The sequence below is a fragment of the Hippoglossus hippoglossus genome, chromosome 13 (genome assembly GCF_009819705.1).
Source record: "Hippoglossus hippoglossus isolate fHipHip1 chromosome 13, fHipHip1.pri, whole genome shotgun sequence".
Classification (NCBI taxonomy): Eukaryota; Metazoa; Chordata; class Actinopteri; order Pleuronectiformes; family Pleuronectidae; genus Hippoglossus; species Hippoglossus hippoglossus.
In genome coordinates this window covers 16,497,765-16,511,133 of record NC_047163.1, presented here as the reverse complement: position 1 = coordinate 16,511,133, position 13,369 = coordinate 16,497,765, and the positions used below count along the sequence as shown (strand labels likewise).

Here is a 13,369-nt window from a genome sequence, read left to right as displayed (position 1 = left end):
TGTTTAAATCTCTGCAGAAGCAAAGTGCTTTGGGTTTTTACATTAGGGAGCAGCATGTGTTTCTTCACTGGTAACACTTGCCGAATAGACCGGTTCACCAGGCACCAGATGATTGTTTGTGGCTCAGGGTGGTCTCAGCATTAACTTTAGGAGGTTACCTGGTTACCAAAACATCTCCATTCTAATGAAATCCAACCCGATCTCCTCAAACCAGCTACAGACCGCTGCTTTAATGAAAGCCTCGCAGATAAAGCGTGTTGAGGACGGGGCAGAGCTGCGGCCTGTGTCCTCCCCACATTCCTGAGAGCACAGAGTCTCCTCCCTGCTTCACGCTCCAGCCCACAGCGTGAAAGAGCCGCAGCGTCCACCACACACAGCTGTTCACAAAAAGCAGGAGGGGTCGGGCTGGACCGAGGCCGCCATGTCTTTTAGTGTGGGAAAATGTGTCCATGTCGATTCATGCACGTGAACAAAGCCTTGATGAACCGACTCATGGACACAAACAGGCCGTCCACTGTGATAGTCACTACTCAAACACTCTTTAGTGTCAGTTTTCATTAGAGAGTAAAGTAACGGATTGACTTAACAACTTTTTGAAGACTGAGGCTGCAGTAAATAAGCAGAGATGAATCAGAGAAAGAGAGAAGTGTGGAAGCACTGTTCTGCAGGAGAAGAAGGTAAAAAGTGATAAGTCTAAATTCTGACTTACTAAATATCATATGCGATATTTAAATGCTATATTTTAGTGACAGGCTAACTTCCATAGACTTTTAAGGAAATAAAAAAAAATGGGTTGCACATTAAAGGATACAACATAGACTGCATATTATAATGGACGACATCGCAGCTCCCCAAAAGTGAAGCCAAACTGACTTGATCGCCCCCTGGTGGCTGGCTGCAGTATGGGTCACTAACCCCAACTCCACCATGTTAGTGGATGGGGCAACTAAAAAGTCAAAGGAAACGTCAAATACATTTTTCTCAAAGATGTTCTCTTTCATTTTAGGCAGTTCTTATCAAGGGATCTAGGGATAGGGTTGTTCTACCACGAGCCCTCAGTGAAACTCTGATGCTCCTTTGCATTAACTAAACAAATGTCTTACACTAATGGGATGAACATTATTGTTCCAAACAATATCCTCTCATTGGAGTTTTGAGATGAGTAGTACTGTCTAACATGTTGCTCCGTAGTCTTTCACACATCTGGTTAAAATTAGATCTTCTGAATATCACAGACATATGAATTGACTTGCACCAGTTTCATCCTCATCTAACACATTGTTAGATGAGATACGTCCTTATGTATTTAGGTTTTTGTCTATATTTAGTCAGTAAATGGGATCATACATAATTATGGTCACTTTATAATAGTATCACTGCATACATTTGAATTTTCATGCTTTTACTTCTTTTTATTTGTATTCATTTGCTTTTATGTAATTTAGTCTTTTTCTTCTTATTGCTCCTATTGTTTGCATTTACTGCTTTAACATGGTGCTGTCTTCTTATTGCTTTAATTTATTTTTATTAGTGTGTATGACTTCTTGTAATTGCCCCTGAGTATACTGTGTCTTCTTTGTCAGTCAAAGCACTTTGTAAACCCTGTTTTAAAGATGCTATATAAAAAAAAATATAGTATTATTATTGTAACTCAAGACACACTCATCTTCTCCACAGGTGCTGAGCAGATGTCTCTGCTCTGCACTCTAACCCCTGCGTCAACATGCTTTTAGGAAGAAGGACTGTTATCAGAGTGTATTGTTGGCAATGACGTCTCAGCTTCAGTTGTACCGAGTCAGCAGTGGAGCAGCCAAGGTGCACAACTCAGTGATTAGTCCAGTGGCCGATCACTGAGGTGAGGACTGGCTCCCTCTTTGTGTATTTCTCTGCCTCCTCCTCTGCAGATACAAACTGTCAACCACACTTCTCCCTCCCTCTCTCTCTCTCTCTCTCTCTCTCTCTCTCTCTGTCTCTCTCACTCCCTATCTCCCTCTCTCTCTCTCTCTCTCTCTCTCTGTCTCTCTCTCTCTCTCTGTCTCTCTCCCTCCCTCTCTCTCTCTCTCTCTCTCTCTCTCTCTCTCTCTCTCTCTCTCTCTCTCCCTCTCTCTCTCTCTCTCTCTCTCTCTCTCTCTCTCTGTCTCTCTCTCTCCCTCTCTCTCTCTCTCTCTCTCTCTCTCTCTCTCTCTGTCTCTCTCTCTCTCTGTCTCTCTCTCTCTCGCTGTCTCTCCTTCCCTACCTCGCTCTTCCCCCCTCTGCACTACTTAAACAAATTGCTCTCTATCACTATCTCGGCAGTGTGTGTGTGTGTTGAAGCCTCTGTGCTGCTTCACCATGAGAAAGGAGAGCAGGTTGATTCGGTGGATCTGGTGGATCGTGGCAGTGACGGCTTTGTTCTTCCTGGGCTTCATCATAGGTAAGACATGAAAAAATAAGCTAAACTTTGGTTGGAAGCCACAGGCCATGTCTACTGCTTGTTCTGCATGTTTGTTTATAATAAATCCATAATTAAAGAGTATTGTGATAATGAAAACACTGGGACAAATCATCAGGATAAGTGTGTGAATGGCAGCTGATGGAACAAAATAAACAGATACACAACATTTGGTATAAAATACATAATAATTAATAATAAAAGTTATTTCCTAAAGTGAATCTCATAAGATATGAAATCTATTCAGTGCTGTTTAAATTGCATCTTGCACGTGTGTTTCTTTTGTGTATGAGCTGAAGTTTGTCACCACTACGCAACTTTTCACGTCTTTGTGCTCACAGCAGGTTAACACTTGCTATCCATAACCACAGCTCATTTAAGAATATAATTTCTGACTCAATGGGAAGCTTCTGTGATATTCTGCATGCCCCCCCTGTTTTCTATAACAGTTATATACCTTTATCTCATCATAAAGTCATATAATGTTGACAACTGTCTTGTGTGAACTGACTTGTGGTGTGTTTGGTGTGTGTCACAGGCTGGTTTGCAAAGCCCACACATCCACACACTGCGGACGACAATGTTTCCAGCAAATACCTGAGGGAGTTTCTGGATGAAATGCAGCCAGACCAGATCAGACAGCACCTCAGGTAAAGATAAATTCAAACACACTGCACATGTCCTGTGTATTAGTACCTTAATCCAAAGCAGACCGTCTTTCAAAGAGATTTCAGCAGGGAAGAAAAACTACTTCAAATTTCATGTTGGGAGTTTATTATATCCACATAAAGTAATGAGGTTCTTTCTCAATACCCTTCACCTTTATTCCTGGACTAAAATCGTATAACTATCCATGGTTGCCATGAGACTTGGAACAAAAATTCCTAGCAACCCAACAATAGATGTCTGTGTTGAACCCCAAATTTGTCATATGACAACTCCCCCAAAAGTCAAAACTTTTTATTCGCACCGCAGCTTGATTCTTGGCAAAATGTGTCTCAAACATCAACACTAACCCCGACTGACCTCAAACCGCACTGTGTGAGTTATTACAAAACTACACTGCACATCCAAATATTGTTCAAACCCACAGGACTTTATTGAGAAAGTCTGAAGGGCTTCTGTCCGACAGAGAGGTATTATGAATCAACAACCCTAAAGCTGCGTATGGGAAAGTGATAAAAGAAGAATATTAAAATGGGTGTAATGTGTATTGTAAATTAGTATTTTATCATGCTAAGCTAACATGCTAAACAAGACATATCCACAAGCTGAACATTCTAAATGTTAATATCACACAATGTATAGTCATGTAACTTAGCTTAGCTTAGCTTAACTTTACTTTACTTTACTTTACTTTACTTTACTTTACTTTACTTTATCAGTCAATCAATCAAATTTTATTTGTATAGCCCATATTCAAAAATCACAATTTGTCTCATAGGGCTTTCACAAGGTGTGACATTCTTTAACCCTCAACAAGAGTAAGGAAAAACTACAAAAAAAAACTTTTAACAGGGTAAAAAGAACGTAGAAACCTCAGAGAGAGCCACATGTGAGGGATCCCTCTCTCAGGACGGACAGAAGTGCAATAGATGCCACGTGTAATGAAGAACATCAGAAAGATAAGGGTATTTACAACATTGATTTGAATAAACAGTTTGTAGCATAATGGAAAGTATATGAATTAGTTACTTTACTTTACTTTACTTTACTTTACTTTACTTTACTTTACTTTACCTAACTTAACTTTAATTTGCATTACTTTACTTTACTTTACTTTACATTACTTTACTTAAGACTTAACTTCAAGAATTAACTTAACTTAAGACTTTACTTCAAAAATTAACTTAAGACTTAACTTCAAGAATTACCTTAACTTGACTCAACTTAACTTAACTTAATTTAACTTAAGAATTAACTTCAAGATTTAACTTAACTGAACTCAACTTAACTTAACTGCAGGATGGTCTACAGGCAGCAGCAGGAATATTCATAGCCTACTCAAGTATAGTATTTAAAACTACTTAGAGTTGTAATGCTTTCATTTATATGACCTGCAGTTAGGATGGTAGCATATGAAATGGAGTGGAGTAGGACTGAGTGCAGGTAAACAGATATTTATAATCTCAATATGTATTAAACTCGCAGTAGAAAATACTGGGCGACTCATTCTGGACTCACACTAACTGAATGCTCCCCGGCCACAACATCTTCACTCTGCTGGTCTCCATCAATGTTTATTCATTGGCTTCCTCTTCACAGGAAATTTACTCGTCTCCCCCACCTGGCTGGTACAGAGCAGAACCTGAAGTATGCAGAGCAGATCCAGGCCGAGTGGCAGGAGTTCGGCCTGGACTCGGTGGAGATGGTGCCTTATGACGTCCTGTTGTCCTATCCCAACAAATCCCAACCGAATTACATCTCCATAGTTGATCAGCATGGCAATGAGGTACAGGAAACGCACATAGATGAGCCACAGGATGATGGGTAGAGGCACATTATGACTTCGACAGCACGTCAAGCTTTGATTTACTGATTAACAAAATTTTATTTTTATTTTAATCTAATCATTATTATTATTACTTATAAAGGGACTCTGATGAAATGCTGCAGTCTCCTTAAGTATGCCCTAAAATAAAAGAGGGATGATGATTTTCTCCCACACATATACACTAACATTATTTCCGTGCAAACCCCTGACAAGCTTCAGTCTATTTGGGGAGATAACAAAGTTGCAGAGTTCACCCAGATCCATTAAAACTCACAAGACACACTCGCAAGTCCAAGATCCTTTTATAGCCTTATGAGATAAACGTGTGTGTGAGTGTGTGTGTGTGTGTGTGTGTGTGTGTGTGTGTGTGTGTGTGTGTGTGTGTGTGTGTGTGTGTGTGTGTGTGTGTGTGTGTGTGTGTGTCCTATAAGTGGAGATAGTGACACAGCACAGAGGTAAACAAGAGAAAACAGATCAGGGTTTACTGCACAGTCATATTACAGCAGGCTGCTGGGATGCAGTCAGGTATTCAAACATAATCGGTTTAGTTTACATTTCAGTGAACAGTACACAGACACACACACTCAGTCACCAGGTCACACAACACACCAAGTACAGACACTGAAAGTCTTGTATCTACTGTCAGCAGACCAGGATCAATTTTAATCTGAAAATGATTAAATGATTCATATTGTAGCAATAAAGGGAAACATTTTACAGTTTCTTACCTCATTAACATTACAGGAGGAAGAATTCGTACTTAAGAAAAAGTACTGAAAACACACTTTAAAAATCTTACATTAAAAATGTATCATGCGTTTAAAATACTGATTTTGTTCTTGATTAATCAATTAATTGATTGTTTGGTGTATAAAACGTATCCACCACCATGACACAGTGACACCTTCTCTGTGAATGTAAAATAAAATAACACAATTATTGTGCAGAAAGCATGAAATGTTAAATACTTTTGCATGAACCCAAAGAAAAGAAATCGTAATAGTTTCAGCTGTACTTGTATGTTCTGCTACATTTTTCTATGATAAAGCATCATATTTCTGTTTTGCAGGAAAAATCAGAGTTTTTAAAATGATAAGTAGCTAAACCTGCTAAATTGTAGTGGAGTTAAGAGACTTAATTTTCATGAGATTTACTACAGAAGATAAAAGCCGTTCACGATCAATGTCATCTCATTTTACCTCACGTCATTTCCTTCACAGGTTTTTAACACGTCCTTGTCAGAGCCGGTTCCAGAGGGTTATGAAGATGTTTCTAACATTGTGCCTCCATACAGTGCTTTCTCTCCCAAGGGACAACCTGAGGTACAAACACTCTCACACACACACACACACACACACACACACACACACACACACACACACACACACACACACACACACACACACACACACACACACACACACACACACACACACACACACACACAACCTTATCAGTGATGTTTTAATAGTTTTCACTGCAGCACTTAAAGAAGTTAACGTGGATTTTGAGCATTCCCCATCCTCGGACATCAGAGAAACTCTCTCTCTTTCTCTCTCTCTCTCTCTCCAGGGAGATTTGGTTTATGTGAACTATGGTCGCACAGAGGACTTCTTCCAGTTGCAGAGGGAGATGAACATCAATGTTACTGGAATGATTGTCATCGTCAGATATGGGAGAATATTCAGAGGCAATAAGGTAGGGAACATGTGGGTCAAACCTCCAGAGGAAATGTCTGTGAAATCCAGAGGAATATACCCAGATGTTTAAACTGCTGCAGAACCCTGAACCTTTCAGGATCATTTAGGGATTTTCTCTTCTATTCAAAGCTTTGTTGAAGTTATCCGTATCATCTGTGTTAATTCATCACTGTGGAATTTATAATTATTTTCACATTGGCCCACATCTTTAAACAATGCAATTCATGAAACTCAAATCAGTCATCACTAATGTTTGAAAATCTGTGTGAGGACACAGAATAAACACCATCAACATGAGCCTCTGCTCTCTGTCTGTCTGTCTGTGTTCCTCTGTCCACCAGGTGAAGAACGCCATGTTGGCTGGAGCAAAGGGGATCATCATGTTCTCAGACCCAGCAGATTACTGGGCCTCTGGAGTCCAGGTAGTTCAGTCTGCATCTGTGTGTGTGTGTTATCTGTCGGGTTTTAAAAGAAACACACAGGCTCTAAATCAGCCAATATATGTTTGCTGATATGCACAATACGAAAGCTATTATTTTACAGAATAAAGATTGCAGAAAAGATGTATAACGTATATATAATGAATTCATCCAAGTTCTATATATTTGCTTCTGTGAGCTTTTTCTTTTTCATTGTTATTTATTAAACGTTTGTGGTTAAAATGTAAAATATCAAGTCTAAATAACATTTATTTCTCAAAAGGGTTTTACTATGACATCTTAGGAATCATTGCCAAATGTATTTTTCTTTGATATATATTGGTATCAGAACTTTTGTATATCAGTGTTGGGCTCTGTTTTCCATACCTGCCATTGTGAATGTAGATGAGGTAAATATAGGTTGGACAGTATTTACACTGGCCTTTAAACAAGGCTGGGATAAGAGGCAGAGTCAACTCAGGACAACTATATATTCACAATCCAGATCATACATTTCAAAAATAGTCATGCAACCGTAGAAATAAATACGTGTTTGTGTGTGAACAGCCGTACCCTGAGGGCTGGAACCTGCCGGGTGGAGGAGCTCAAAGAGGAAATGTTCTGAACTTGAACGGAGCAGGAGACCCACTCACACCCGGGTACCCCGCTAAAGGTGTGTTTCTTCATGTGTTAGAGCCTGAGTGTAAACACGTGTGTGTGTGTGTTTGTCTAACATAGTCCTGTCTCCTCTCTCACAGAATACACACACAGATTCAGCCCCGAGGACGGAGTGGGACTTCCGAAGATTCCTGTGCATCCCATCGGCTTCCACGATGCAGCTCACCTACTGAGGTTCAAATTCTTCTCATTTCTGCTAATGATGATTTGGTTTGTCTTCCGCAGAGCAGAGCTGTTTAAACTTAACTTGAATTTGCAATTCAAGGCAAGAAAGTAAATGATTCAACACAATGAGTTGATTTATTTACCTATCAACAGGAACATGGGAGGACAGATTCCACCCAACAACTGGAAAGGAGCTCTGAACGTCTCCTACAGGATTGGTCCGGGCTTTATCGAAGATTTCAAGAGTCAGTGAGTGCTTCTGGACTTCTCCCTGTGCAGTGTGACCATGAGATAATTATTCCATCCTCCATCTTTTACTAAATAAACCTTGTTCACCTCCAGTTGACGGTCTCTCCACAGATCCACTGCTGTCTATTCCCTGTTTTAGCGTTTGGATTTTTCTCTCCCCTGCTGTTGCCTCCTCTTCTCTTGTTCAGCTTTAATGACCCAGTGGCTTGTGGCCAACTGAAGCACAATGGAAGCCCTTGTTGCTTCTGTGCATGAGGGACATACATACACATTTATACACGCAGCACAAAGGGCAAAGGGCATTTTTATGAGCATCAATCCCCTAAAACAACAAATCGACAATGTGTTCTTATTTTATTTTGTCATTCATTTTTCTGTTGCACAAAATTTTAAGATTTGAACACTTTATAAAAGACTTGTAAGCTGCAGTTTAAGAGCATTGCATCTTTGATTGCATCTCTGTTCCCTGATTCTTGGAGATAAACAGAATGAACATGTTTCTGAAGCTGATCTGAGTTGTTAACAAAACAGAAAAACACTCATCTTTACTACATATTTTAACCTTTTCCCACTTTCTATACTCATGTCCTACATATGTCTTCATATCTCTTGCCTTCACCCCTGTGAGCATCTCTCTTTCATTAATAACCTCTCTGTCTCAGGAAGGTGCGTATGAACATCCACACAAACAACCAGGTGACCAGGATCTACAACGTCATTGGCCGGATTAGAGGAGCTCTGGAGCCAGGTACGAGAAACACAACCTGCCCGAACCATTCGCTCAGGGTTTCTGCAAAACAGTTTGCACATAACTAACACATGCACATGCAATTTACTTATTAACAACGCACAAGATATTTAGTGTCTGACTAAGCAGTTATCTATAGTAAAAATATTGTTTACAAACAATATGCAATTTACTGACAAAACAAAGCCAGTATTGACACAAATAATGATTCAATTATTAATAACAGATTAGAATGGGTTAAATTCCTATTGGCCTAAAATGGTGCTAAGTTTTTTGCAAGAGACATTCAGGAAAACAACATTGAACTGACTTGACTGTGTTTTAAATGCAAAACTGTTGTTTTAAGTGTCTGTCATTGGTGTAACACTTCAACGTGTGTGTGTGTGTGTGTGTGTGTGTGTGTGTGTGTGTGTGCGTGCCTGTGTGTGTGCAGACAGGTATGTGATTCTGGGGGGACACCGGGATGCCTGGGTGTTTGGAGGAATAGATCCCATGTCCGGGGCTGCAGTCGTCCATGAAACCGTCAGGAGCGCCGGCAGGCTCCTCCATAAAGGTATGTGTTTGCATAACTGAATAATGTGACTAAAAAAAGTGAACAACTTTGTCAATAGTCAGTACTGTGTGTGTGTGTGTGTGTGTGTGTGTGTGTGTGTGTGTGTGTGTGTGTGTGTGTGTGTGTGTGTGTGTGTGTGTGTGTGTGTGTGTGTGTGTGTGTGTGTGTGTGTAGGCTGGAGGCCGAGGAGGACGATAATATTTGCCAGCTGGGACGCTGAGGAGTTTGGACTGCTGGGATCTACAGAATGGGCAGAGGTATGACACACACACTCTCTCACACACACAGACACACACACACACACGTACAGTATATACACATCTTGACTTCATCCCTCTCAAAAGGACAACGCTAAGCTGCTGCAGGAGAGAGCTGTGGCCTACATCAACGCAGACTCTGCCATAGAGGGTGAGTGTGTATATCAATATTATATTTAAATTGTAAATATAAATAAATTAAGTGCAGAGGCTGAAATAGTTTTGAACTGATTTGCATGTCCTTGATTTGCAGGTATGTACACACTGAGGGTTGACTGCACTCCGTCTCTAAACACTCTGGTGTATGACCTCACCAAGCAAGTGAGCATATATATATATATACAGTACATTATAGGAAACTTGAGACAAGTCCTTTGTGCGTTCTCTTATGTTGTATTTTCTGTCTTTCTTTCTACGTTTGCATGTAGATAGCCAGTCCAGAGGAAGGAGAGGAGGGCGTCTCTCTGTACGAGAGCTGGCACAAGCGGGACAACTGGACCAATGACCGTGATGCACCCAGGTACGAAACATCACCGCCAGTTGCTCGTTTGGGTCAGACCTGAGGTTGTACATAAACTAATAGCAAAACATTAAAACACACAAGGTTCAAGCAAAGTTCAGCAGCAACGAGAGCACTGACCAGTGAAATTGGTACTGCAGAGAACATTAAGAATAAGAAGAGGAAGAAGCTGAAATGAGAGATTCAGACGACCAGGTCACATCTGAGGAGTGTGTTGGGTTTAAACCAAGTTTGGAAAGTAAAATGTTTTGACATGTCTTAGCTAATCCATTAAATAGAAATTAATAAATAAATCCAACATTTCAATGAATCTGTGTGATCTTTACTCTGTTGTTCTGTAGAATCAGTAAACTGGGCTCAGGCAGTGATTTCGAGGCCTATTTCATCCGTCTGGGAATCGCTGCAGGCAGAGCCCGATACACCAAGAACAAGGTACGTCATACGTTGTGTTTCACTTTACCTGGTTGTGTGATTGTATGTTTATGTATATGTGTAATGTGTATCTATGGAGTGAATATCAGCTCTAGTTATTTTACCTGGAAGAAAGTTTTGATTTGAACATTACAAAACTGTGAAACCTGCTGTCTGTGAATCATAAAAAAACACTTTATCCACACTAGAGTGCGTGAAAGAAGGTTTATCGTTTCCAGTGTTTGTGTAGTTGCATGTGTTTACAGCTTCTGTGTGACTTTGAGTTTATTGCCATGTCTCTATAATCATTAAGCGTTATGTTTAAGGTTCAGTGTGTAAGACTTAGGTTAAAGGGATCTATCGGCAGAAATTGAATATAAAACAATCCTAGTAATGTTTTCACTAGTGTGTTTCATCTAAATTGTACAAATAGTTTTCTTTCTTTACCCTAAAATGGGCCCTTTATACTTACATCTGGAGCGGGTCTCTACGGAGGCCGCCATGTTTTTTACAGTAGCCTAGACTGGACAAACTAAACACCTTTTGAGTTTTTATGACAACTGAAGGTGACCACAGGTTCTCCTTCATGTTTGGAAGGGGAGGGTGAGGTGAGGGGTATTCAGCTGCAACATGCAACTTCAAAGACGTCACTGAATTCTACAAATGTAACCTTTAACCTCAGAAAGAGTATGGGTTAGACTGAGGCCAGTATTACTGTGTGCATTCATGGAAGAAAACTGTGAAATGACCTCTATGTGTTTGTGTGTGTGTTCAGAAAACAGAGCGCTACAGCTCTTATCCCGTCTACCACAGTGTGTATGAAACCTTTGAGATTGTGGAGAGGTTTTACGACCCCTCCTTCAGAAGGCTGCGGGCAGTGGCCCAGGTGAGAGGCGGCCTCGTCTTCTTATTGGCCGATTCCCAGCTGCTGCCTCTCAGCGCCGACCAGTACGCAGACTCGCTGGGGAAGTACGCACAGAGAATCGCCCAGCTGGCACACAGGCACCCAGAGGAGATGGAGATGTTCGAGGTGTCGTTTGGTGAGTTGATGTTCGTCCATGTGTGCTCAGATGCAAGTGAAATTCAAATATTTAAAGAGGTGAACCATCTTGTGGATCTAACATCTCAGAATTTCAAAATAAATGTACCTCCCCATCTCCAGAGGCTTTGTTTTCTGCAGTGCAAAACTTCACTGTTGCAGCCAGGGATTTCCATGAGCGTCTGCAGACCCTCAACAGAGCAGAGTGAGTTAAACATTGTCTTTGATTTGAAGTGTCCAAAGGAAAGAGTAAATGTGCTGGAATGCATGTTCTGATTATTATCTGCATGTGTGTGTGCATCAGTCCTCTGCAGGTACGCATCATGAACGATCAGCTTATGTATCTGGAGAGAGCCTTTATAGACCCCCTGGGTTTACCTGGTAGACCCTTCTACAGGTTAGTCTCTCAAGCACGCACGCACACACACACAGTCTCTCTACAGCAGCCTCTACTTGGCCATGTGGACTGTAGTTAACTTGCTCTGGTCAGTTAGATTAAACCATACACTGTATATAAAGATGGACGACATGACAGCTCCCCAAAAGCGAGGCCAAAGTGTTTCGATCGCCACCTGCTGGCTGGCTGCAGTATTAGTCATAAACCTATTAAATCACTTTTCATAACATAACAGTGACAGCACTAAATTCCCTCTGTTGTCTTCATCTCATACACGTGTGGCAGCATTTTTCAGCCACAGCAGATTCTCCTCACCCTGTCTGTTTATTCAGTAAATCTGTGTAATTATAAGGAAAGTTGTGATTATTTATAGATTGCTGAAGTTTCTATAATACTTCTTTAACGTAACACCCTCCTCTCTGTTGCAGACATGTGATATTTGCTCCCAGCAGCCATAATAAATACGCAGGGGAGTCATTCCCTGGGATCTTTGATTCACTGTTTGACATCGAGAACTCAGCTGACCCACAGAAGGCCTGGGAGGAAGTCAAGCGTCAAATCAGCATCGCTGCGTTCACCGTTCATGCTGCTGCTATGACCCTCACACCACCTGCTTGAAGCAGGCACATGAAGACACGTGATGGAACTGTCTATTTGACAACATGTGAAGAGAGGGTATAAATCACCTGCAACACACACACACACAAACACACACACACAGCGATGGGCAATCCCCGTCATGTTCCAGGAATGTCCAGATCTCAGCAGAACAGTGAAACTCTGAGGATCATGACCACAACTCAACTGACAAATCTGGTTTCTGATTTGTTATTTGTCCACAATAAAGTTCTAATTTATGCTTTTTTAAGTTGTTGTCATTTTGTTGTAAATGTCTCTGGCTACACACAAGCCAAATAAAATCAAACCATCCTTATGCAGCCAGAAAACAAATAATATCTTGTCATGGACAAGATATTATTTGTTTTCAGTCTGTGATTTGCAATGTTTTTTTAATTTTCTATTTATTAATTATCCTTCATGCCAGCGTGTGTTTGTGCAAGAAATAACTGAAGTAAATATGGGTGGATTGTGAGTGTGAACAAAAACAGGGTGCAATTAACACATCTTCCAAAATATCACAGCAAATAATAGGACTAGAGACACAATCTAAAGCTTATATTGATCAAAATATGATGTCGTAAGTGACGTCTTGTCACAATGAAGCCAGAATATTAGGTCATAAATAAATAGTTTGAAGTCAAAGAAAGTGGGAATATTCTAAGACAGGCATTCATAAAAGTCGGACAG

The 13,369-nt window shown here is 40.6% G+C and overlaps 1 protein-coding gene across 1 annotated transcript; it reads left to right on the top strand.

The window, feature by feature from the left end:
• The first annotated feature begins 2,223 nt into the window (after nt 1-2,223).
• naalad2 (N-acetylated alpha-linked acidic dipeptidase 2) lies at nt 2,224-12,925 on the top strand. Its single transcript, XM_034604295.1, has 20 exons — nt 2,224-2,413; nt 2,970-3,081; nt 4,697-4,883; nt 6,146-6,247; nt 6,498-6,623; nt 6,967-7,047; nt 7,612-7,717; nt 7,803-7,896; nt 8,041-8,136; nt 8,799-8,884; nt 9,318-9,437; nt 9,612-9,694; nt 9,782-9,845; nt 9,948-10,015; nt 10,123-10,214; nt 10,556-10,646; nt 11,401-11,665; nt 11,788-11,869; nt 11,969-12,061; nt 12,490-12,925. The coding sequence occupies exons 1-20, from the start codon at nt 2,332-2,334 to the stop codon at nt 12,677-12,679; spliced, it is 2,220 nt and encodes a 739-aa protein (XP_034460186.1). The 5' UTR covers nt 2,224-2,331; the 3' UTR covers nt 12,680-12,925.
• The last annotated feature ends 444 nt before the right edge of the window (nt 12,926-13,369 follow it).

What these genes read in the sequence shown, in the direction of transcription:
- naalad2 (XM_034604295.1), top strand. Translation starts at nt 2,332, where the DNA reads ATGAGAAAGGAGAGCAGGTTGATTCGGTGGATCTGGTGGATCGTGGCA. An exon ending in TAGAGGAGCTCTGGAGCCAG is followed by an intron (nt 8,885 to 9,317) that starts GTACGAGAAACA and finishes GTGTGTGTGCAG; the next exon opens with ACAGGTATGTGATTCTGGGG. An exon ending in GATGTTCGAGGTGTCGTTTG is followed by an intron (nt 11,666 to 11,787) that starts GTGAGTTGATGT and finishes CCCCATCTCCAG; the next exon opens with AGGCTTTGTTTTCTGCAGTG.